Here is a 27,365-nt window from a genome sequence, read left to right as displayed (position 1 = left end):
ATGTGACTCCTAAATAAAAATAAGTAAGAACCTTATTGTTGTAGACTATGTTTGTAAGTGAACAGCAAAGTCTTGATCAGGATGCTCAAAGATGTTTTATCCTGTGGGATTACCGGCAAGTCCAGTAAAGTACCATTTGTAGATGGTGTTGATACAAGAGGAGGCTCTGCTCAAATCTATCAGTTCTAGTTGTGTTAATACACGAGTTGACTGGGCCAGCACAAATGAAAACACTCAGTATTGTCACTACCAAAAACAATGTTATTAATAATTATTCAGTATAAATTGTACAACCATTTCAAGAAATACTTAAAATTAACAATAATGATGGGTCAGTTGAACTGAAAGAAAAAATCATCTTTGTGCATTCTAACAAACAGACTTATCGGAGAATATACTAAAGCATGCCCACTTCTATATATTACATATAAATAATATGTAATGGGGATAGACATGTTTGCTTGTAATGTTCAAAAAATAAAACTGTACAATGCATTTATAAAAATTAAAGAAAAAATGCAGATGGTATGAATTGGCTAAAAGAGATACACAGACAATTTCAAATATCCAGAACTTAATCAACAGTGTCCTTTATTATTTACATCAATAGTTAAATCAAATATACACATCTCTATTATGCACAGTCATTTTAACACACAGAAATAAAAAGGCAAAAGACAAACAAAGCAAGTGGCATGTTTATTAGAGGAGGCGTTGAGATGGAATCCCAAGTTGAAATGCCTCAGTGATGCGGTCTATCCTCGTACTCCAACAATTGAAGCATAAGTGTGTCAAACTCTTCGCTCATATATATATATATATATATATATATATATATATATATATATATATATATATATAAATAAAAAAGGATTTACTTTAACCAAATACAAAAGTGTATCAATGCATATTTTAAATTTCACTTTTTAAACACTTTTTTTAAACATATTTATATTTATATGTATTTAGTTCTGCGGTGGGTTGGCACCCTGCCCAGAATTGGTTCCTGCTTTGTGCTCTGTGTTGGCTGGGATTGGCTCCAGCAGACCTCTGTGACCCTGTGTTCGGATTCAGCGGGTTAGAAAATGGATGGATGGATGGATGTATTTAGTTTATACTCTTGTCTAAATTCACTACAAGTAAAATGATATTGTGATTAACAGAATAATGATGCTGAAAATAAAAAGGGACCGTCTACCCCCCAACACCAAATGACATACCCCTCACTGTCTGCTGGTCCATCAATGAACAGACCTTCTGCATTTTACTAATAGAGATACTTTCTGTACTCATTAGAGATTCACTGAAGCCAAATGAACCTCTGGCTTCAGCACATCCTGAATGATTTGAACTCTGTTGATCTTTTCAAAAGTGCCTACAGCTCTTGACAGAACTTCATCAGGTAGTTTAGAGGCCATCTGTCAGCTCCTCATCTTCTACTGTATATAGGTCATTAGCCGGTGACCTTTAGGATCTTCATAATTTTTAAACCATTTGGATGACACCTTTTCAGATACAACAGCCTGTTGGCTGTTGGACAAGCAAATACATATAAAGTCATCATAGCTCTTTGCTACAGATTACAATAACAAAGTTTTACTTGTTATCTGAACTAAGTTACCAGCAAGTGATCATCTGCTCAATGGCCCCTTATGATGAACTCCAACAGTTTTTCATGTCGAGTCCTCCTGGAGGCCCTGCTGGTCTCTGCAGCCTCATAAACCCGAGCCCCTTGTTCTCGAGTCAGCTGCCCTTCTGCAGCCACACAGCCAGCCTGCTCTCCTACACATTGGACACACAAATAAATACAATCAAACCGTCATATGTAGTATTTGTCTTGTGCAAGCTATCTGGTTTTTGTCTGAACACTCCCGTTTTCTCATAAAAGTGGACACTTTGGAATAAAGTTCAAACTGTGAGAATTACTCTGTGCTTCATTACAAAAACTTTCATACATGGTCATCTTAATAGTTTTTTTCGAATACATAAATTTCAGAGTATTATGAATACCCCAAACTGGACACTACCTAAAGTAATATGCAAGTCACAGGCATATACACCTGTATAATGCTGGACTGCGACTGCCAGCATTTTCTTTCTTTTTAATTTTCTTCATTTTTTGGCATATGTTTTTATTTATCTGCCAATTTATGTATGTATGGTCATATTTTTTTTAAAAAAGCTTCTGTGAAAAGGCAAATTTTCAAATGGTGACAAAGTTCTCTCTCTTTATCTAACATGGGGATGCAGTTAGAAACTTGTTAGGGGCAGATTTCACACAAATTCTCAGATATTTTTCTTCATGCAATGACCCATAGACACATGGAGTAAATTATCAAGTAGTGTGGTGGAGAGTGGGACTTTAGGGACCTTAAATATTGACTTAATGTTATTTTGGACATTCTAGATGAATAGGATGGACAAGCTTGTTGGGTTGAATGGCATGTTCTCACCAGTTTTTCCAGTGATCTTATGTCATATTAGAACATTAGGAAACTAACACTGTACAAGATAATTATTTTTTTCTTTCTGATTTTAAGTAGTAACATTTCCTTAGTTATATTTTTGTTTCATTTGGATTTTTAATTATTTACTCTGCAAAATAGTTTTCATATAAACTTTAATTGAATAAGACTACTCCGTTTTCTTTGGTGCCATTCCTTCTGGGGTCATTGATCTGCTGCAAGATGCAATCAGATCACCAACAGCATCAGTTTCATGTTTTGGTCACTATACTAAGGAAAATTATAGCGAAGTTCATGCAAGGATAGGATGCTAGAATGAAGTATGGAAAGATGAGTATTATGGGCATTGCACCTGCCCTTTAGAGCAAGTAATCCACCTGAAGCCAAAGTCTGTGCCCAGCCAGTACTTGAATGGGAGACTATCTCAGAAAAGCTTGGGCTGCTGTTGATGAGACCAAAAGGAGTCACTTACTCTGTGGTCTCTATGTGGATTCCAATGCCCAAGTGCAGCGACAGGCACACTGTGCTGAAAAAATGGTGGTGTCCTTCAAATAATTGTAAAGCCAAGGTCCTGGGTCTCTCTGGTCATAAAAGATCCCTGACAATCTTGGATGAATACGGTGCAAAGAGATGCACGTTTGTCCTTACGTCTTACAGTAAATTTAATAACCTATAAAATAAATTATTACTGAGATAGATTCATGAATACAAGGCAACAAAAGCATTCTTAGAATTTTTTTTAAATTATGCATATACTTATGTTGCATTTATTCTACAACTGCAATTCTGTACTAAAATTGTTTAGATACATTTATTGTGAATAATCGTGCTAGTGATGGTATATTGATGTTAAAATATACTGTTTTGGTTTTGTGATAGATAGAACGCTTTGTCTATAGGGGAAAATATGGCTTTTTAGAGAAGGTTAAAAATTAATAAATACTATTATACTATGATAAACAAACCCCTCTCAAATATACACCTGATTGACTAAAAATAAAGAAAAAAAACTTAAAAAGAAAGAAAACTTCTGAATTGGCAGTTACAGTCATAGTGAGGCATTATACAGGCATATTAGAACAATCTAGACAAGAATCAAACATTCAGCTAAACAAAGCTCACCAGTCCAATCCACTGAATGTAATTTTAAAAGTCCCTAAAGTGTTAACGTCTACCATAATACTCGTAGCTTATTCCATTTGTCTATGTTTCACTGTGTAAAAACAAATTTCATAATGTTGGTACAAAATTTACCCTTAACAAGTTTCCAACTGTGTCCCTGTCATTTTAATGAACTCATTTTAAAATAACAATCTCAATTCACAGTACGAATTCACTACATAATTGTAAACACTTCACATCTCCTCTTAATCTTCTTTTGCTTAAACTGTATAGGCTCAGCTCTTTTCATCTTTCCTCATAATTCAACCCCTGTAGCCCTGGAATCAGCCTAATCGCTCTTCTCTGAACTTGTTCTAGCACTGCTATATTGTTTTTGTAGGCTGGAGACCAGTGTGTTATATATCTTTTCTCTGCAGTGCACTCTTGTGGCACCCACAGACACCAGCAGGGCTGTGCTGCCAGTCTACAACTGCTGGCATTCACTGCTGGTTCCCAAATGGACACCAATAACCGGGGGCTGCTGCCATCTAGTGACCAGGCAGAATACCCCTCCTGAAACAGTCCTTACCCATTTTCTTTTATTCTGACCAGGAAAGGTATTATGCACATGTCCAGTGAGGATGCCGTCCAGTTGTTTGGGGCTTCCCACCTGGGTAAGGTACCATCTTTTTCTCAGGCTGGGATGTCGGTCCATCTATTAGGAAAGTCTTGTCCGGGAGCAACATCCTTCCCTTTGCCAGGATGTCCATTGCTCCTGTGTGCTACCTACATTTGCCATTTAAAGTAACCTCAGTAGTGTTTCTTGACACACTTCTGCTGAATAATTTGATGGCCAAATGTACTCAGTGCTAGTGTGTCAGAGAATGGATGTGTAGCATTGCTCATGATGACCATCAATTTTGTTTTTCATTCTCTACTTTGCTACTACCATCAGGGGGTTGAAAATATGTTCAATAACTTTGTCTAACTTCTTAATTAGCTTGTTATTCACACTAGTCATAAAATAGTTGTAGAATATGTAAAATGATCATTACCCAGAGTGCAGAAACACAGTCTTCAAAGAAAAATGGACTCTGTTCCACCCTTTATGTAGCTCCTGAGTTTTACGAAACAAGTCCAGCTGCCCACTGATGTGAACCTCCAAGAACTTGCAGCAATGCATCACCTCTCCCTGAATAAATGGCCACACACAGACACTCTTTGGTGCAGTGAAAGTCAATAACAAGTTTCTTGGTTTTGCAGATTCCGAGTTACACTCAGTTCTTTCTATAGCAAGAAAGAAAGTTCTGCACCTGTCCCTTGTCAATACAACCTGAAAGTTCAGAATCATCAGAATATTTCTGCAAGTGACATGAGCTGATTTAGAGTCTGAAGTGTACAGGGTGAAGAGAAAAGTTAGTTAGTTTAATCATGGATTCTAAATTACCTCCAATTCAGTGTGGGGTTGTGCATCTGTAGGTTGCAGCCATCCCACCTGTTAAATTAAGTAGGTTTGAGAATAATATGTTACAAGTATCATTAACATTAAAATTTACATATTCTGTATCTAAAACAACTTGTTAATAAATATAAATTGAGCAATCAAAAACCTAATTCCTGTAAATTACTGTCAGATTCAGATGTAACTCAAGATTCCTCCACCCACCATAACATTCTGTAAACTATTAGTGTTTATTTTAAAATCGGTTGCATAGAAGTATGATTATACTGATAAAATTTATACATCACATTTGTTTTCCCTTATTGTCATATAGATTTGCATTTCAGCTGTATTCAGTTTAAATAAAAAGGGCAAATTGATACCTTTGTTATTTGAATTTATTAGAAACAATGCAAGAAATAGTGTTGTTAATGGAGTGCTGGTGGAATGATCTTAAATTTTAAAAATAGTATTGGATTTCTTTATGATGAAGTGAAATGAGTGGAGCAGATTTGAGGATGAACTCTTATTCCATATAAAAATTTAAAGAAAATAGCAATTAAATGAAAGTAGAAACAGAAGCCTTGCTATCAGAATGCAATATCTGTAATTGGATGCAATGTATTTATTCCAACAGTATGAAAGGAGCTGCAGACCCAAACAGAGCTTATTAACAGAGGACAATTTAACCTTTCCCGATTTGATTCATAATTTAATGCAATTTTTGAACTACTTTTCTTTTCTAAAATATTAGTATACTTTGTACTTAATATTTAGATTTATGGTCTAATTTCATATCTTCTGGAGAAATACTACTTAAATAAGCCTTCTAATGTTCTTAAGTTTTGATGAGCAGTCTCGGTTTTGGTTTTGATACTAACAAGCTTGATGAAACAGTAAATGACATAAGATTTGTTAATTTTAGACTATGAAGTTGTTCTAACATCAAATAGTGTATTTTGTATTCCTCTCATAAGCAGACGTAGCTTCTGATTATCTGATTACTGCAGCAAAACCTTGCAGTCAATGCAGAGCAGTAGAACATGATATGCACAGAACTTACAAGAGGAAACAAAAAATATTTAAGCCACCATACAATACATAATTTATCGTATAGTTTATACATGTGTCTCACCATTACCTGTTTTACTGTCCTCCTCCCATACATATTTACACTGCTATTGTCACAGAAGACTGCACCTGTGAAACAGCTGTACAAGATAAACCAACAAATGCATTAAAAAGTCTCATTTTTGTTAATTTTCTTCCGATAAATTGCTTCTATCTGAAACAACGCAGCTCATCACAAGCAGGTGTGCTGGCATACACCTCCAAGAGGAATAGCAAAATAACCAGGATTAACAAAAATATGCTAAACTTTACATTCATATTATAATTTATATATATATATTATATATATATATATATATATATATATATATATTTATTAATTTTAGATATGGAAAAAGTCTACTACTGGTTAGTGGTTAATACAACTACATCACTGCGATAGATTAAAATTCTATGTGGAGCTTGCATACTTTCTCAGTGTCTTTGTCCGCTTACAGAAACCCAAGCAACCTAACATGTACATTTTCAGGATATGGGAATAAAATCAACAGAGTATGAAATAGTGCAGCTGTGGGTAGGAGTATGACCCACAATTGCCTTCCATTTACTCTAGTACTAGTTCCTGCTTCCATCAGATGCTGCCAATGTTATGCTTTAGCTCCAGATAATAGGATTCAGCAAAATTCTGTAAACTGGGGAAGAAAGTCAAATGCAGCTTATTATGGTAGCTTGTTGGTTTAAAATATTCACATATATTTGAACTGAATTAAGTTAGGACAAAAAAAAAAAAAAAATAGTAAATATCTTTTTAAAATTCTTGTTTGTTTTGTACAGTGTGCTCTATGCATGGTATCACAACCAAAATTAAGCTGACCTAACTAATCTGCTTGAAGAAAAAGTGTGCAATATCAACAAAAACAGATTCACTGGGAGAAGAGTTGTTTCATGTGGACAGATAGAGTAGGCGCTTTTTGTATTATATGCAAATGCAACAAAAACTTTATACTTTTTCCAACATCTTAATTTATACAACACAATATAAATGGTTTTGTCAGGTAAAAAAAAGGTGACATTATAATGGATATGATATTTTCTGAAAACTGCCTCAAAATTTCCACAAATGAAAAATTTAAAAAGTACACCCGTCTCAGCGCACAGTATGTAGTAATAGGGATACAATCATAAACACTATAGACCAAAAAAAAAAAAATTTAATGCGTGACAGATTCAAAAGTTTCAAAATTTGGCCTTCTTTACACAAAGAAACATTACAAAAGACCTTCCTCCTCTAATTTAAGACTTGGTAAAGATGCCACAGGGGCCAAGTTGTTGTCACCAGTTTCAATGCTAGAGTCACAGCAATCATCTCGCACTGTAGTACTAGTGACTGCTTCTTCTTGGCACACTGGAACTTTAAGGTTAAACATACTTCTCATAACCTAAAATTGATGGAAACAAAAAAAAAAAACACAGTATTGTACTGAGATATTAAAACTAATTTCTGATCTAAACTGTTGTGGGATTTAAACTGTAAAATTTCAGACCATTAGTGATTACAGACCATTAGCACAAAATGATTCAAGGGATAAAATCAGGTGTTTCAAAGAGTAGCATCTTATCCTCTTTCTAATGGGCCTCTGTATTATTTGTGAAACACTCTACAACTATAAGTACATTTCACATTTTGCCAGGGCTTTGCAGTTTTTACGTTCAGTTTTGGAAATGTTGCCTGCATCAACATCCATACAGCTAAACCAGTTTACTAGAATGGTTAGTAGAAAGTGAATTATTTCAAACACAGTGAGATTTAAACTTTGCACAGTGCCACACAAGACTTGGTAAGAGGAAGCTTAGGAGGCACTAAAGTTACACTACCCACTCCTGTATTCCAGAATAAACACTAAATTGCTAAATACTGAACTCGCTCAGCTACAGCTGTACCAACATCTTTGTCAACGTTCTGCTTCATCTTTTAATAAAGATGTAAAGCAAGGATGAACGAACATATCTACAGCTACTCCTTCAGAAGAGCAAGCACCCAAAAGGACATTCATTTAATGTTTTTTGACTAGTAGGGGGTGTTGCAACACCCCAAACACCTCCAAAGAGACAAGTTCCAGTACCATAAAAAGGTTTATATGCATAAATACCTTACAAAAATGCATTGGGGAGAGAAATTTATTTTATATTATATATATATATATATATATATATATATATATATATATATATATATATATATCTATATCCACACAATTCTTCACTTCTCTCTCCTTCCACTGCTCCAGATGAGCTTTGTCCTTTTTCCACCCAATTCCAGCACACCTGGATGAGGTTGAGGGACGTCCGGTGTTAGGGTATAACCAGATGGAAGTATTTCCAGGTCAAATGGAAGTCCCACAAAGAAGGGATGATGAATCCCTATAAAAAACACCCCCTGAATCTGACAGGGCTGCCCTAAAAAGTTTCCAGTGTGCCTTGTCCATGTCCACACATGTAGCGGCACCCAGGAAGGCTGCCTCATAGCATATACCGTGGGTGTGTGGGGCATTTTTTTTTTTTACCAGGTTGTCTAAGGTGTACACATTGCAAGTTTACTCCTTGCCTGATGAACGGGCCTTAGCTGCCTCGAAAGCTTGCATTTGTAATCTATTTAGTTAGCCAATAAAGTGTCATTTCACCCTACTTTTTCCTGTATCAAAATGTTCTAAGTAAGCTTGGATAATGACATCAACCAATGGAGTAGTAATTTAATATTTACCACATGTGGATATCCATTTGGCTTTGCTTATGGGAGCACAAGGCATCATTATTGCTGGCTGTTCCACTGTACAATCTGATAGACAACTAAAGGGGGAAAAAAATACATTACACTATTGTATGCATATATTAACATGGTTTTTAATACTATAGCACAGAGGAAGAATAGACACACTAAGAAGAAATGAACAAAATACTGGCTTTGGAGAAAATCCCACCTAGCTTATTTATATGCCCTGCTGGCTACATAAAAAGTACAAAATATTTTAGTAAAATGTGAGCTCATCACATGGCCTTCACTAGTCTGGAAGTAAGAAGTTCGTGTCATATTACCTACCCTTCAGCACTTAACACAGTAAACATCCTTACGAGAGGTTTTCATAAAATTTTGCTATAGGGGTAAAATATCAGGGATAAGAAAAGAGAAGGGGCTGGAAGATAATGCATAGTGTTATGCTTACCCACGATGCAGACTCCAAATACCCCTCAGGTATAATAGAAAAGAAGCTTGTAAAAAAGCACATTTTTTTAAAACAGGAAACAAAATTAAGTCTCGAGTTCTCATACCGAGTAGGAAGTCTGGGAGTAGCAAGTAATTCAATTACTCGATCAGAGTCCTCATGTGTTTGCTGGGGTGAACAGCTCCAACCCCAAGACATATCCAGGTTATAAGCAAAGGAATCAGGTTTGGAAGGAGAAACAGGCAAACTGTCATAAAAGTCAGGAGAAAAAAAGGTCTCTGCAGCTGTAGCTTCCAGATTCTCCAGGTTAGGCAAATCACCTGATTCAAAACAAAAAAAACCAAATATTCAGGTCAATATTCTGCCAGGCTTGGCCATCAGGTGGGAACCAATCCATAACAAGCACCCTTCCCCTTGGCCCACTGTGTCTCTATCGAATTCACACAAATAAAATCTGTACCACAAGCAAACTATGATACTTAGCACAATGAGAGAGGTCGCAAAATCAACCGGAATATTCAAGCAAATTATAGAAAAGAAGAAAAAAAAAAAATTTTAAATTCGTTTAGTTCCGTCACGAAAAGCAGACAGATATGCAGATGTTAGATTTCATATCCAGTAGTTTACCATAACTGGATTCAAGTGGTACAACTTACAAAATGGGTAAATGAAGCAAAAAAATCAAAAAAAAAAAAAAAAGTCTTACTGTACTGGTATGGCTTTGCTTCAGCTACAAACACAGTTTCGCTAGAACTTGTATTAGACAATCCAGGGGGGACAAGACTGTTATCTTTACATATTAAAAAAAAAAAATCTAGTTAAACTTTTTTTTTTTTTTTTTTATAAATTCCATTTAAAAAAATATATATATTCTGTACCTGCAGGCCGATTCAGCTGATAGTTATAAGTATGTTTGAGCACTCTGCCTTGGTCCCTTGATTCAGGAGGCAAGGTTGAGGTATCTGGTCTTCTTCAAAAGACATGCAGACATAAGCTTAAGTATGCAGAAGTACTTTGCAGGCAAATCTATTATTTTATATAAAATCCAGAAAATTTAATTCATCAATAAATTAATATTTTAAAGCGTTCTGAAAATGAATGTCCTATCAAAATTACACATTCATGCTACAGGCATATTCACAAAGTTCATAAAAACTAACCCAAGAGAATGTATTTTCATGGTTCTTCCATTATATTTCTCAGTCACATATGTCTGATGCCATTTGGTACGAAGGTCTTCTGGTGGAGTAAGAAACTGGCAGAGAAAAGAAAAAAGAAAAAACCACACACGCACACACGGGATCTTTATTGAAAATTAGTTCACATAAAATTCCATTCTTGAACTGCTGGAGTGGGACAGATTACACACCATACCATTTTTTAAGAATGCTTAATCCTGAGCAGAATCACAGGGGGCTGGAGTTCCCACCAAGCACAGAGCAAAAGAAAGGAACAATCCCTTGGACAGTGCACCAGTACATCACAGGGTAAACACACTCGGAGACATGCACAAACCAATTCAGTAAACCCCCAATCCACCTAACCTGCAGGTCCTTGAACTGTGGGAGGAAAGCAAAGCACCCCAAGGAAACCCAAGCAGGCACAGGAAGAACATGCAAACTTCATGCACATACTTTATATTTTGATCTGCATATAATAAAGTACTGCAGGATGATGAGTCACATTAGCTGCAGGCAGATCACAGAATAATCATTACAGCTAGAAACTTTCTGCTTTACTTCTGTGAATTTAAAATAAACTTGCAATTCAATGAACTTAGACTGCCAACATTGAGACCTTCCTAGAACCACCAAAACATCATTGCTTTCATCCAAAGTATAGCACACCAGTAGAGTACACAGTACTGCTAGCTTGTCACATCAATATCTATGTAATCTTACAGTGTCATGTAGATCAACTGGCAGGAGTTTCTGAACCAGCTCCAGATAAACTGTTGTCATCTCAAGAATGGCAACCATGTCATTTCTCCTTCTGGAAAATTTTGGCAGCATATCACGAAGTGCATTGCAGCTAACTGCAATTCGTTTCCTTAAACAATAGGGAGGGGAAAAAAAAAATATTAAATATAAATTACACTTCAGACATCCATAACCAGAGTCTATTCTGTGTACTTTAAATACAATTTACATGCAGTAGCTCGAATAAGGTTTGACTTGTATTTGCTTGCAGCTAAATAGAGAATCAGGAAGTAAACATTGCAGTTGTAGGTACATTTAACTTCAGATTTAAAAAGTGCTGTGCTGTAATTTTTCTAACAATTAGTCTATAGTTAGTTAATGTGGGTGGTTAAATTTGAGCAGAAATTGCTGATCTGATAATTCCAAATTTGAAAACTATATGAAGAACCTAAACAGCTCAGCAATTGGCTAGTTTAAAAAAAAAGGTTTGCTGTGCGCATTAGACATTTTGAGAAATTTAAAACAAAATTGCAAACTGCACACATCTTAGGAAATTTTCCCTTACGATTAGCATTGCCAGATGCTGCCCATGCACGCTTCTAGAACAGTACCATTAGGCAGCAAAAAGATGAAACTGCATCAGTTGGAAGCAAAAAGATGAAACTGCATCAGTTGGAAGCTACAGAATTATATATACACACATAAGTAAAACATTTTTTAGCCATGTAGTTAAAATCTATGAACATTTCCTACCTGCGCTCTCTTTCTAAAGCTGCAAACTTTGTGTCTGAAGCAGCAACGGCTTGTTTATGTTCCTCTTGCATTTTTTTCTGAAATGCATTCAGGTTCACGCAAGGCTTAGATATGCTAATGAATTGAAAATGTCAAAACGGTTACCTGTTAATTTTAAAAAAATCCCATTCTTGAACACAGACCATAAAACTTCACTGTTAACATGTTAAAATTCATAAACCAAAGGGTTGAATTTGAAAGCTCATTATTCACTACTTTCAGCAAAATGTTCCCATTATTTATTACACCAGCTGAATAGGACACATCTGAAATATATGCATATAGACACATTTTCCAAGTTTTCTGGGTCGTTGTCATTGTGTGTGCAGAGTACAGTGAAATTCTAACATTTGTTAATCAATTCACAACAGATTTTATACTTGATACCTCACAAACTTTAAACCATTTAGAAAAATGTATGGGGTAACATTTAGATACATTTGGCAACTGGTTTAGTTGTCTTGTAGCATTTTTCATTTTTGTTTACTTACATTGTCAGAGACAGATCATCCATTCATCTTCTAAACCCACTTATGCAGAGCAGGGTCGTAGGGCAGCTAGAGCCAATCCCAGTAAGCATGAGGTGCATGGCAAGACAAATCTGAAGGTGCCAGTCCATCATAGAGAAATGTGTGGACAGACAGAGACAGACACACACAGGCCAGTCTAGAAATGCCAATTCACCAAACCTGTAGGTCTTTGAACTCTAGGACAGTGGTTCTCAACCTGTGGGTCGGGCCCCCCTAGGGGGGCGTGAAGTAACAAAAAGGGGGGCTCGAAGATGTGAAAAAAAATAAAAATAAAAATCAAAAATATGAAAAATACATCTATTGAAATATTGAAACTTAAATTGAAAATTAACTTAAACTACATTCTGATACTAGAAAAATAGAGTTAGATAAATGTCAATAAAAGTTAAGCAGGTATAATAAAATATGCATCTATGACATACCTTTTATATATATATATATATTATATAAAAAAAACATTTAATTGGCATTAGTGGGCTCCTTTCAAAAAAACGTTAGGAGGGCACAATTAAAACGGTTATGAAAACTCGGGTCGCAAATACTTAAAGGTTGAGAACCGCTGTTCTAGGAGAAAACTAGAGTACCCCATGGAAACCGCACAAAGACGCCATGCAAACTCTAAACAGGGAGCACTCAGGATACAAACCCCAGTCTCCTTACTGTGAGGCAGCATTGCCATTACTGCACTGTTGTGCTGCCAGACAAATATTACATTTTTAAACAATAAGTTGCATTCAAAAACAGTGATAACTCTAATGTATTGTAAAATATTTGCATTTTACATGAACACATACTCTTAAAAATGGAACCAAAATAGGTTTGATGGCTGAAATAGAATATGCTACATTTTGAAAGCCAATTGAAGTAATGCAAAAAATTGCATTTTTCCTACTATAGTTGAGGGATTTATGGCCAATTATAGTTCATATTTCTCCAACATATGTTTGGAAGTACCACCTGACAGGAGAGTTAAAATCTACGTCAAGCTAAAAATTATTGCCTGAAATGGTCTATAGACTACTAATGACATTTTGTCTCATGAAATTAATTTTAGTGCAATGTAAATAAGGACTACATATTTACACACCTGGATACTTTTTCTTTTAGGGATTTGATGATCATTTAGCTTACTTGGCTGAACTTCAAGGGGAACTAGACAGGAGTTCATAGAATTGCGACAGAGGTTCACTCTAGCACCTGAGACGACAGTGCATGCCATGCTATGCACACAACTTTCAGGCCATTTCAAGAATTATTGAGAGACTAACAGATATGCAAAAAAGAGAAGAGAAACGCAAAATAAAAGCAGAAAATGTCTCAAGGTAATTTTAAAAAACGGTAAAATCTTCAGTAATTGAAGTACCACAAAGTCTTTTATTTAAATCTTAGCAAATGGAAGACGGGACTAGTGTTGTGTAGCGAAACATTCCCAGTGACTTAGTTCAACCAGTCTGTGACAAACTCAATCAAAAACCAAATAGGTTTAGGGCCATGAGGCAAGCTCTGTGTTCATGAGAGTGGACCTTGCAAACAGAAGAGACTTTTATGGCTTATGTCACATGATTTTTTTTTGGGGTGGAGAGGGGGAAGAATGGTGGAAAGTGAAAGGACCAAGATTGTAGCTTAATTGGCCACACCTGTAAACCATTCCCAGTGTCACTGGTTTGGTCAGGCAGCAAATTTGTGGCCGTCAGAAAAAAAGAGTCTGCAATACTTTACAAATATGAAACTGTGCTGGAAAGTGGTAAGGCAGTGTAGTTTGACATCCCCCAGTGATTGCTAATCATGAAATCGTACATACTTGGGCCACAAGATCAGCAACTGCTATAGCTAATTTTAACATCCCCTGCGATTAGAATCAGTGCAATAGGACATTGGTGAAAGACCTCAGGAATCGATTATGTCAAAGCTTCACATCTCATTGTTAAAATTACAGGTGCCAATAATGACTTTTTAGTTGTCAAGGAGTATTTTAAGTTTTGAAATTTCCAAAATGCATGTGAGCAGCATTAGCAAACTTTTCTTTTATGACCTCAACATTGTTGAATGACTTCATGTGTTTAAGGAAATGTGGCACCCATGAAATGATACAATGGTGGAGGATTTCCACTTTTCTTTTTATGTAAATGAGTTTTGAAATTTTTGGGATGCCTGGAATTTTAGATGAATCACTGTAATACATTTACATTGCACCATTCCCATGCTCAAAGTGCTTCACTGAAATTTATAAACAGGGAATATACAACATTATATGCAAATATCTGCATAAACACTAAAGAAAGAAAATAAGAAACAAATCTTTAAAATTACAGAGGCAATAAATTAGAATAACTTTTTTTTTATATTATTTTTACCTTGAACAATACACACACATCATCCCAAGAACCTAGACAGACAGGGTAAGAAAGAAAGAGTCAGAATGTCAGAGCAAGTTAAATGCCTTCCTAAACAAATGTGTTTAAGTTGTTTTTTAAAAGAATGAATTGAACAAGATGAACTAATTTAGGGAGGTCATTCCAAAGACTGAATAGTATAGAGCTGAAGGCTCTATCACTCATAAAGCAGAGGTTAGTTTAAGAAGTGATGTGATGATTAGTGAGCAGCAGTATGGTTTCTTGGTTTCATGCCAAGAAAGAGCACCACAGATGCAATGTTTACTCGGAGGATGTTGATGGAGAGGTTTAGAGAAGGCCAGAAGGAGTTGCATTGCATCTTTAAGGACCTGGAGAAAGCATATGACAGGGTGCCACAAGAGGAGCTGTGGTATTGTATGAGGAAGTCGGGAGAGGCAGACAAATACAAAAGAGTTGTACAGGATATGTACAAGGGAAGTGTGAGAGTGGTTAGGTCTGTGGTAGGAGTGATGGATGCATTCAGGTTGGAGGTGGGATTACATCTGGGATTGTCTCTGAGCCCACTCATTTGCAATGGTGATGGACAGGTTGACAGACGAGATTAGACAGGAGTCCCTGTGGACTATGATGTTTGCTGATGACATTGTGATCTGTAGCAATAGTAGAAAGCAGGTTGAGGAGACCCTGGAGAGGTGGAGATATGCTCTAGAGAGGAGAGGAATGTAGGTCAGTAGGAACAAGACAGAATACATGTGTGTAAATGAGAGGGAGGTCAGTAGAATGGTGAGGATGCAGGGAGTAGAGTTGGCAAAGGTGGAGGAGTTTAAATACTTGGGATCAACAGTACAGAGTAATGGGGATTGTGGAAGAGAGATGAAAGAGTGCGGGCAGGGTGGAAAAGTGTGTCAGGAGTAATTTGTGACAGACTGGTATCAGCAAGAGTGAAAGGGAAGGTCTACAGAACGGTAATGAGACCAGCTATGTTATATGGGATGGAGATGGTGGCACTGACCAGAAAGCAGGAGACAGAGCTGGAGGTAGCAGAGTTAGAGATGCTAAGATTTGCACAGGGTGCGACAAGGATGGATAGGATTAGAAAGGAGTACATTAGAGGGTCAGCTCAAGTTGTACGGTTGGGAGACAAAGTCAGAGAGGAGAGATTGAGTTGGTTTGGACATATGCAGAGGAGAGATGCTGGGTATATTGGGAGAAGGATGCAAAGGACAGAGCTGCCAGGGCAGAGGAAAAGAGGAAGGCCTAAGCGAAGGTTTATGGATGTGGTGAAAGAGGGCATGCAGGTGATGGATGCAACAGAACAAGATGCAGAGAACAAAGATATGGAAGATGATCCACTGTGGCAACCCCTAACAAGAGTAGCTGAAAGAAGTTTGGGACACTATGAGATTGCCAGAATCCGTTGACCTTAGTGGGCGATCAGAAACTTAGCGATGAAGGAGGCTACTGATGCAGTCCAATGCAAGGCTAATGAAAGCCTTTCTAGATTAGTAGTATAATTTTACATTCAATCCTGCAGTACAAAGGGAACCAGTGAAGGCAGAGCGGGATGGGTGTTATGTGCTCGATGTTGCAGGTCTGTGCGATTACCAGAATTTTAAACCACCTAGAGGAGTGATAACAGGTTAGAAAGGTCACCTGCCAGTAGGGAGTTTCAGTAATCTCTGTGAATGAAAGCACAGACAAAATTTAATAGCATCTGAAAATGAGATCAGTGAGCAAACATGGGAGGTTAGAAGCAGAAAAAAGAAAGTTTCATAATATGATAATGTGGGCAGAATCAGAAAGGAAGGAATCAAAAAGGACATCAAGATTCCTTGAAGGAGGTATGACGATATATCATTACAAAGGGCGACTGAAAAGTTGCGCATTTTCTTAAGCAGGACTTCAGTGCAAATTAGGAAGACTTCAATTTTGTTGCAGTTTATTTTAAAGAGTTCCATCCAGGTTTTAATTTCACCGAGGCAAGCGGTGAGCCGAGAAAGCTCCTATTAATTTTCACTTTTAAATACCAAAAAAATCAGTATCATTAACGTAAAAATTATAACAGCCCAAAGCTACGAATATGGGAAAGCGTGTAGATGCTGAAGAGCAGAGAGCGTAGGGCAGAGGTTTAAGGAACGCCTTCTGCGACTGGCGCTAAGCTGGACCTGGAGATACCTGTACTAGCAAAAACTCTTACCTATCAGACAGGACTTAAACCCTAGAAAGCGGTGCCAGAAATCCTCAGGACTTTCTCCATTCTGAGCAGAAGATAATACTTATCGTAGTATCAAATGCCGCACTAAGGTCTAACACAATTAGTAAGTTTTATTTATAAAACATTTTAAAAACAACCGAGGTGTACCAATTACTGAAGTACATAAAATCAAGGAAAAAACCCCAAACACACCACGAGCAGAATATGCAAACACGCATATGAAAAAATAGCTTTCAATCTGATTTTAAAAGCGTAATTAATGAGGCTGGTCTGATGACAAGAGGCAAGGTGTTCGATAACTTGGGTGATGCACAAGAAAAAGCACGATCACCCTTTGGTTTCATTATTTTTTCAATCAATTAGCTGATTTGACTAGCGTCAGCTGCCATACGTAAATCATTAGCTGCTAGAAGCAAGGCGGTTTCACGGTGTTCTGAAAAGCAGACTAAATGGGTGTCATCAGCTTTTAATGCAAGCAGTTAGTCGGTTAGGAACAAACAAAACGGTCAAGGACTTTGTTCAGATTGTCAACATCAAGACCAGACTGTACACAGGTAAACACTAATTATTGCTCGTACCGATTCCGTTAACGTGGTTTTACAGTGAGTAAACACTTCAGGCAAAGTAAATCTACACAATTGTCGAATCCTGAAGGGCATATAAAATTTAAAGTATTGGAAAAAACCTGCAAATATCACGAGACGATTAAATGGAAATACTCAGTTGCTACACTGTACCCTAGTCAAAATGTACAGTAACATTGCTTATGCCGCATTCAAAAATAAAGTAAAGAGACGGAAAAAGTGGAAAGAACGACAATGAAGTAACAGCTTACTCGTCAGAGTGTGGTGGCCCCTCGGGATTTCCGTTTGCAGCCATATCACGCTGGACAATTAGATGCGTGATTTCGAGACCCAACAAGTCTCATTCGCACTGCCCGTAGAAACGTCTTTTGTTTTGCTGTCAATTATTGTTTTCCAGCCCTACACGAAAATTCTGTTGTCTTAGTTATAAAAGGTAACACCTGTTTTGAATTGCTAATAAACGGCCATTCCCCGATTACAGAGCAGCGACAGCGGTACCTAGTATGGGAGCATCAGCAAATAATCTATCTTTCTAATTGGAAAAATTTTCAACCAATTTCTTAATTAAAAGCGCTGCTGCCTCGCAGTTAGTAGACCCGGGTCATCCCTGCGTGGTTTGTATGTTATCCCCGTGTCTGCTTGGGTTTCCTCCGGGTACTCCGGTTCCCTCCCACAGTCCAAAGACATGCATGTTAGGTGTATTGGCGATTCTAAATTGTCTCGTGTGCGTGCGTGTGTGTGTGCGCGCGCGCCCTGCAGTAGGCTGGCGCCCTGCCCGGGGTTTGTTTCCTATCTTGCGCCCTGTGTTGGCTGGGATTGGCACCAGTAGACCCCTGTGCACCCAGGATTTAGCGGGTTGGATATTGGTATAGTTGGTATGGTCTTAACTAAAAGCAATAACTGCTGCGAAAAAAATATTAAATTTTATTTCATTCGTATCAATAAATTTTGAGCCTTTAATTGCTTGAGTCACTCCAGAGAATCTGCATCCAGTGTCTTTAATTTGTGAAAGTTTTCTAAATCAATTGCTGATTAACACATTATGGTAAATATTAGGAAAAGCTACAAGCTAAGTAGCATCTGTGTGTGTATGAGTGTTTGTGTCTGTTCCTCCCCTGTCCCTGGAATCACTTTTTTTAAAGGGTATGTCAAAAACCTAGCTTCCTAAATTACCTTAAAATGAAATGCCATACTGCAGTTTGTTTCTGACAAGACAAGTAGAACAGAAAAGGGTCGTCGGTGGGATGTAGTATTTAGAAGAATTTAGTAACCGTAATTGAACATTTGATAATTAGGATGGTTGCTGTATTGTAATATAAATGATATAATGTGAAGTTTATATTGACATCAGACAATGTGAATGTTTATTAAAATGACATACTGCAACACATGGCAGCACTGGTAAGTAATGGGAATATTGATATTTACCATGGAGATTTATATTATTCAATTTTATAAAGTACTTATCTCAGAAGACAGACCCATAACACAAGGAACACAATATACAATTTTAAATTTATTTTATTTACTTCACAGCATTACAATGCTTAATTTACAGGCTAATGATGCATACATTACTTAGATGCATTAATTAGATTCAATTAGGAAGCAAAGATGACATAATTACTGAAAGAAAGATCCAAAAGGATAACATTAATAAATGCTTGTCAGATTCCAAAAATGATCATTATTCCTAAAGAAATAAATGTTTTCTAGTTCTGTAAAAATAATACATTTGTTTCATATTTCATTATAGCACTTAAGTTATACAAGATATGACAGCTGTTTTAGCACAACAGCATACAGAATATAGCATAAAAGATAGCACATTAGGGTTGTCAGAGAATGAGGATATTATTGTTATTCCCAAGACCCATATGATAAATAAGTAAAGATTGTATTGCAAGAGGGTTTATGGAAGGGACCGTTTCTAAAACATAATACACAAGAAAGGTGTTTAAAGCAAATCTCACAAGTTACCCGGATACATTTTGGATGAAATGTTGTGATGAAAGGTTGTGTTTGAGGCACAATTGTTCAAAGAATGTAAATATATTGAAAAAGTAAAAATCCTTGAAGGTTCCAAAATGAAGAGCATTTCCTAAATTAAATAGTGTAGGCAATATGATTTTCCTTTAAGAGTGCAATTGACAATAACATCTCAAGATTAATGGTAACTGGTATGCAGAGCAAACGGGGATCTTTAGTAGAAGATTTACTGGAATGCCACTGACCTCATTATTGAAGTTGTGTGTGATATGGTAACGAATGCTGTTTCTCAGTGTTTCTGTTTGATGAACTGTTTGACAAGACAGAACTTCACAAGCTCAATTATTGTTTTATAGTACCTTGCCTGCTTAGAAAGCCAATCACCAAAACTCAAGTTGTAATTATTTCAATGAGTAGGGCACATTGATGTTGTTTGCCTATCTTGCATTTTGCTAAAAACATACAGTGTGTAGTTTCCCCAAGCAGCACAGACCATGCCACGTGGCAAAATGATATACTGAAAATGATCAAAAGAGTACTACAGCAGGTCTCTATGTAGGCATTAATTCTAATAGCCACCATCTATATTAATAATAGAACTATTACTAAAGAATCACTGTTAATTACAAGGGTGTTACATAAAATAAAAATTAACTGCTTCACTCACTGCTAGATTAACTCAAGTCAGCACTATCTTCACAGAAGAGAGCCGAGAGTAAAATGTTTTATTAAATACGAACTGAACTCACTACATCGTTACTTGAAGGGGATACAGCCCAAGGTAGGGTGCTAGTGTGAACAACAAAAATAATATTTATTTTTATGGCACATTTTCATACAATGCATGTAATTAAAAGTATTTCACAAGATACCAAAAAAACAAATAGATTGCCAACCAAAACTATTAGATACAAATAAATCACTACACACTTACAGTGCATCCGGAAAGTATTCACAGCGCATCACTTTTTCCACATTTTATGTTACAGCCTTATTCCTAAATGGATTAAATTCCTTTTTTTCCTCAGAATTCTGCACACCCCATAATGACAACGTGAAAGAAGTTTACTTGAGGTTTTTGCAAATTTATTAAAAATAAAAAAACTGAGAAATCACATGTACATAAGTATTCACAGCCTTTGCTCAATACTTTGTCGATGCACCTTTGGCAGCAATTACAACCTCAAGTCTTTTTGAATATGATGCCACAAGCTTGGCACACCTATCCTTGGCCAGTTTCGCCCATTCCTCTTTGCAGCACCTCTCAAGCTCCATCAGGTTGGATGGGAAGCATCGGTGCACAGCCATTGTAAGATCTCTCCAGGGATGTTCAATCAGATTCAAGTCTGGGCTCTGGCTGGGCCACTCAAGGACATTCACAGAGTTGTCCTGAAGCCACTCCTTTGATATCTTGGCTGTGTGCTTAGGGTCGTTGTCCTGCTGAAAGATGAACCGTCGGCCCAGTCTGAGGTCAAGAGCACTCTGGAGCATTGGTGGTTTCGAACTTCTTCCACTTACGGATGATGGAGGCCACTGTGCTCATTGGGACCTTGAAAGCTGCAGAATTTTTTCTGTAACCTTCCCCAGATTTGTGCCTTCAGACAATCCTGTCTCGGAGGTCTACAGACAATTACTTTGACTTCATGCTTGGTTTGTGCTCTGACATGAACTGTCAACTGTGGGACCTTATATAGACAGGTGTGTGCCTTTCCAAATTGTGTCCAGTCAACTGAATTTACCACAGGTGGACTCCAGTTAAGCTGCAGAAACATCTCAAGGATGATCAGGGGAAACAGGATGCACCTGAGCTCAATTTTGAGCTTCATGGCAAAGGCTGTGAATACTTATGTACATGTGCTTTCTCAATTTTTTTATTTTTAATAAATTTGCAAAAACCTCAAGTAAACTTCTTTCACGTTGTCATTATGGGGTGTTATGTGTAGAATTCTTAGGAAAATATTAATTTAATCCATTTTGGAATAAGGCTGTAACATAACAGAACGTGGAAAAAGTGATGCACTGTGAATACTTTCCGGATGCACGGTATATTACAACCCCAATTCCAATGAAGTTGGGACGTTGTGTAAAACGTATATAAAAACAGAATACAATGATTTGCAAATCCTTTACAACCTATATTCAACTGAATACACTACGAAGACAAGACATCTAATGTTCAAACTGATAAACTGTATTGTTTTGCAAATCTTTACTCATTTTGAATTTGATGCCTGCAGCACGTTCTAAAAAAGCCGGGACAGGGGCAGCAAAAGAATAAGAAAGTTGAGGAATGTTCAAAAAACACCTGTTTTGAACATTCCATAGGTGAACAGGTTAATTGGAAACAGGTGTTTGTCATGATTGGCTATAAAAGGAGCATCCCCAAAAGGCTCAGTCGTTCACAAGCAAGGATGGGGCAAGGTTCACCACTTTGTGAACAACTGCGTGGGCAAATAGTCCAGCAGTTTAAGAACAACGTTTCTCAACGTACAATTGCAAGTAATCTAGGGATTTCATCATCTACTGTCCATAATATCATCAAAAGATTCAGAGAATCTGGAGAAATCTCTGCACATAAGCGGCAAGGCCAAATACCAACACTGGATGCCCATGACCTTAGATCCCTCAGGCGGCACTGCATTAAAAACCAACATCATTCGGTAAAGGATATTACCACGTGGGCTCAGGAATACTCCAGAAACCATTGTCAGTTAACACAGTTCGTCGCTACATCTACAAGTGCAAATTAAAACTCTACCATGCAAAGTGAAAGCCATATATCAACAACACCCAGAAATGCCGCCGGCTTCTCTGGGCCCAAGCTCATCTGAGATGAAGTGACGTAAAGTGGAAAGGTGTGTTGTGGTCTGACGAGTCCACATTTCAGATTGTTTTTGGAAATCATAGATGTCGTGTCCTCCGGGCCAAAGAGGAAAAGGACCATCTGGATTGTTATCAGCACAAAGTTCAAAAGCCAGCATCTGTGATGGTATGGGGGTGTGTTAATGCCCATGGCATGGGTAACTTGCACATCTGTGAAGGCACCATTAATGCTGAAAGGTACATACAAGTTTTGGAGCAACATATGCTGCCACCCAAGCAAAGTCTTTTTCAGGGTGACGTCCCTGCTTATTTCAGCAGGACAATGCAAAGCCACATTCTGCATGTGTTACAACAGCGTGGCTTCGTAGTAAAAGAGTGCGGGTACTAGACTGGCCTGCCTGTAGTCCAGACCTGTCTCCCACTGAAAACGTGTGGCGCATTATGAAACGCAAAATACGACAATGGAGACCCTGGACTGTTGAGCAACTGAAGTTGTACATCAAGCAAGAATGGGAAAGAATTCCACCTACACAGCTTCAACAATTAGTGTCCTCAGTTCCCAAATGCTTATTGAGTGTTGTTAAAAGGAAAGGTGATATAACACAGCATGCCCCTGTCCCAGCTTTTTTGAAACGTGTTGCAGGCATTAAATTCAAAATGAGTGAAGATTTGCAAAACAACAATAAAGTTTATCAGTTTGAACATTCAATATCCTGTCTTTGTAGTGTATTCAATTGAATACAGGTTGAAAAGGATTAGCAAATCATTGTATTCTGTTTTTTATTTACATTTTACACAACGTCCCAACTTCATTGGAATTGGGGTTGTACATAGATATAGAGGTAATAGAAAAAGTACAGTCCTTATATAGAAACTTATTTTTAAGTCTCTAAAGATAGGTCCGATGGTATGGTCAGATGGCTGGGGATTTAAAAAAAAAAAAAAACCAAAAACTCTAGGGGTGCAATGCTGGACCCAAAAAACAAAATCAAAATCTCCCAGAGTTCCATTGCCAAAAATGGCCCAGACCCCCCTGGGCACTCTACAGTTCATGATTGTGTCACCATTAACATTATACACTTGTTGAGCTCTACTTATCATCCCAACATCTCAGATGGTTGCACCACACGTATTCCAGGTAGCAGTGACATATAACTTCAACATAGAGTACTGGAAAAAAAGAAAACACACAAAAGTAGTGACAGTAACCTATCTAAAATGGAGCAGATAGAATTACATTTAATAAAAAGAATCCCCTCAGTATGAAGGAAAGCTGGTGATAATAGCAATTTAAGTAATCAAGAGGAAACCAGAGTAAAGAAGTGTGTTTTAGTAGTTTTTGACTGTTTATCTGTATTGGCCCTGCACATCTCTAATTGTAAAGTATTCCAGATTTTTCGTGCACAGAAACAGAAAGCTGCCTCAACAGTTCTTTTATACTTCACTCTTGGAATATTGTTCAAGACAATGTTAGAGGATCTATTATTATAGGAATGTAAGGGGACAAGTATTACTAATTATAAAAAGATTAAATTGTTTACAGAATTTTATACAATTAAAAGTATTTCAAAATCAATCCTAAAGGAAACAGGTAGCTAGTGTAAGTATACATCATTCTGTGATATAAAAATCCAACTCAAGCAGTGTTTCTTCATTGAAAAAATGCAGCATTTGTAATATGCTTAATGATCGATTTGAAGTTTAGCTCTGAATCTAAAATAACAGCAAGATTCATTATTTCCATGCTTATTTGTGAAGCCAGTTGGGCTGGTTTATTTCTAAGGTCCTTGATTTTTTATTTGCTGCCAATAATTACAATTTCTGTTTTTTCCTTATTAATTTTAACAAAATACATTCAATGATGCTTTTAAAACACTGGGCCAGAGATGCTAGAGCTTCAGGGTCATCTGGGGTCATTGACAAATAAATCTCTGTATCATTTGCATGTCTGTGACATTTCACTTTGCTTTGAAATGTTGAGGCCTAATGGGAGCACACAGATTTAGAATAATAAGGGGCTCAATACAGATCCATTTGGAACCCCATACATAATATCACAAATCTATGATGCATACTTTTCACAACTGACAAATAATTTTCTTCCTGTGATATAAGAGTGAAACCAACTTAACGCACTGCAAAAAAGTCCAACTCTCTGTCTAAGGTGATCATTAAGAATTCTGTGATCATTGGTATCAAATGCTGCACTCAGGTCTAATAGAACAAGAACTGATATTTCATTTGAGTCAGCAATAAGTAAATAACTACGGTACTTTACACAATTTAGATTCGGTATTGTGGTCTCTGAAACCTGAATGATACTTATCCAAAACAGGATTTTTATTCAAGTAGTCATTGAATTGTTCACAGACTAAGCTGGGTGCAGGAGTGTAAATAAAATTATTGTATTTCCCGCACTGTTATTTATAATTACAGAGAAACAGAACTTTATCTCAGATCAAACTAAGATATTATACCGTATATGCTAATTTGGATTGTTGAATTAGTTCTTCTCAATTTACACTCAGCCTTAACGGCATTTTCTCTTAGGTTTCTAAGCTGTTTCTTTCTTGCTGAGTATTCCAGTGTAAAAAAAGACATAATCTGTTCTAATTTTAGTAGTAATTAGGGGGATTTGCTTCGCTCGCCACAAAGCCCCCTCTTTAGAAATATAAATCTCTTTTATACCTTCTTTGTATATTATTGGTTCATTATTCAGGGTTACTCAAATAATTTTATTATTACAATTGTATCCTTTGAAGTTTGTTTTCTAATGATAATGACTTTAATAAAGACACTGTGGTAAAATACGTAATATACCTTTTACTAAGTTAACTATAGCCGAAGGAATACATTTCAAAACCGTATTATTATTTTACTTAATCTAGATTGAACTCTCTGTTAAATTCTTTATGTTCCATATAATCCCCATAAATATCCGAGATGCGAGTTAAAACCAAAATACAGCAATTTTGTAAAAGTAAGGATTTCCGTTTAACTAAAACATCTACTGTTCGACACTTGTACTTTGCAGGAAGAAAAAAATTGTACCTGTACCTAGTGATGGGCCGCTCGATACTCAGGTTTCGACACTGTGTCGAGCTATCGAAGCACTGGAGATCGAAGCACCGCTTCGAGGCTTGCTTCAAATGCGCCCGTCACGTGATTTTGAGCACGCTAGCGTAATGACGTCATTGATATCCGCGCAGTCAGCAGTCGATTTGGTCAGTAACTAGTCTGCTGAAGTGCTTTGGCTGAAAGCGTAAAAGCGGTTGTCTGTGCTATATTGATAAAATACGCTAACCCGAGTTCAAATCCTAGTTGGGGCTCGCATATGTTGAAATGAGGATTTTGTATAAAACAGTTAAGTAGTACTTGTTTGAAAGTTAACAAATATATTTTGGAGACATTATGAACGATTTACATGGGGCACCTTTTTCCTCGGTGTGGAATTGTGTCCACCAAGAATCTGTAACAAATCGATGAGCATATTTTGCGTAAGGTAGCACGTATTGTAACAATCCAGAATCTATTCTACCCCATGTCGATCATATCACAGAGGCTAAGAAATGCTTCACTAAAGCCGACGTGGTCATTACACCAGTATATGCGCAAGACATTCCTCATTAAACGTTTTACTATTCAGTGATTCCCAGATCTGTTGCTGATTTGTATTATTGATTTCCAAAAAGCAATGTGAGTAAAAGCGTGTTCTGCATAACTAATCACAACTGTCTTTAAAACAGAATCAGCGCCATCAACAGTGTCTTCTGCAATTTTAGGAAAGCCTCGGGATTTCTGCGTTAATGAGACAAAAAAGTTGTAAAGAAACTTTGCAAATTCATCCAAAGGTGAACGTAAAGATCACTCAAGTACTGAGAAGAAGGAGCAGCTGGATAAGCACATCTGGAGCCAAACTTTCAAAAAAGCACCTGACTTTGTCATGAACATTCCTTTAGTTGTGAATTCATCTTATCAAAGGCTGCGCTGGGGGGGTAAATAAGTAATCTTCCGAAGTGCAGCACAACAGAGTAAATAATTGATGTAAATAGAATTACTGAAAGACTAAGTTTTTGCCGTTTCTGTATTCTTAAACCATCTTCCAGTTACACAATCCCCCGCAGTCACTGTCACATTCAATGTTCTCTGCTCCTTAACCTGTCTTGTTACCCAAAGCATCAACACTCAGTTTCATTCAAGGCTTTACCGTCCTTCCTTTCATAGACATAAAATAAAACACATTTCCTCTACATGTCCAATAATAATAGTAAACTTGCAGGAACGAGAAAAGCACAAGATGGGAATATTTATGACAAGAGCCTGGACATCAGGATGAGAATGTGCCTTGTCACCCATTACGTGAGCTCGTCTGCCATCCCTCGGTTACACTGGCACACGTTACACTCTGGAGCAAATGCAATGGAGAATATCAATCAATCAATCAACATTTATTTATATAGCACATATTCATACAAAAAAATGTAGCTCAAAGTGCTTTACAAAATGAATAGAAAAATAGAAGACACAATAAAAATAAACATAAGTCAACATTAATTAACACAGAATAAGTAAGGTCCGATGGCCAGACTGGACAGAAAAAAAAAAAACTCCAAAGGCTGGAGAAAAAATAAAATCTGTAGGGGTTCCAGACCAGAGACTACCCAGTCCCCTCTGGGCAATCTACCTAACATAAATCAAACAGTCCTCTTTGTATTTAGGGTTTTCATGGAAGGACCTGATGATGATGGTCACGTAGACTTCTGGCTTTCAGTCCATCAATGTTGGTGCATCATGATGCTTTGAGTAGGTGGTGGTGGCGCAGGCCACCGGAAAAGAAACAGAAGAGAGTAGGGGTCAGTA

General features: G+C 37.1%; 1 protein-coding gene and 1 long non-coding RNA gene across 5 annotated transcripts; both read right to left on the bottom strand.

Annotated features, from left to right (window-relative positions):
* Positions 1-1,038: 1,038 nt before the first annotated feature.
* On the bottom strand, positions 1,039-6,364 carry LOC120535793. The gene is made up of 3 exons (XR_005634973.1): positions 6,149-6,364; positions 5,014-5,061; positions 1,039-1,782 (listed from the first exon to the last, which is right to left on the bottom strand). It is a non-coding gene; the product is annotated as an uncharacterized LOC120535793 (long non-coding RNA).
* Positions 6,365-6,895: 531 nt separating this feature from the next.
* LOC120535792 lies at positions 6,896-18,106 on the bottom strand. 4 transcript variants are annotated; one of them, XM_039763867.1, is made up of 9 exons: positions 17,945-18,105; positions 11,972-12,085; positions 11,201-11,348; positions 10,460-10,554; positions 10,178-10,266; positions 10,006-10,089; positions 9,406-9,619; positions 8,840-8,925; positions 6,897-7,517 (listed from the first exon to the last, which is right to left on the bottom strand). In XM_039763867.1, exons 1-9 carry the CDS (start codon positions 17,986-17,988, stop codon positions 7,498-7,500), a joined length of 894 nt encoding a protein of 297 aa, XP_039619801.1. In that variant the 5' UTR covers positions 17,989-18,105; the 3' UTR covers positions 6,897-7,497. The 4 variants fall into 4 exon arrangements, with proteins under 4 accessions (XP_039619803.1, XP_039619801.1, XP_039619802.1 ...); XM_039763866.1 differs by having other exon boundaries at positions 6,898-7,517; positions 10,178-10,269; XM_039763869.1 differs by lacking the exon at positions 11,972-12,085 and having other exon boundaries at positions 6,896-7,517; positions 10,178-10,269; positions 17,945-18,106.
* Positions 18,107-27,365: the final 9,259 nt, after the last annotated feature.

This window comes from Polypterus senegalus, chromosome 9 (genome assembly GCF_016835505.1).
Source record: "Polypterus senegalus isolate Bchr_013 chromosome 9, ASM1683550v1, whole genome shotgun sequence".
In the NCBI taxonomy this organism is placed as follows: domain Eukaryota; kingdom Metazoa; phylum Chordata; class Cladistia; order Polypteriformes; family Polypteridae; genus Polypterus; species Polypterus senegalus.
The sequence above is the reverse complement of the archived record's forward strand: the minus strand, read 5'-3'. Positions and strand labels throughout refer to the sequence as shown.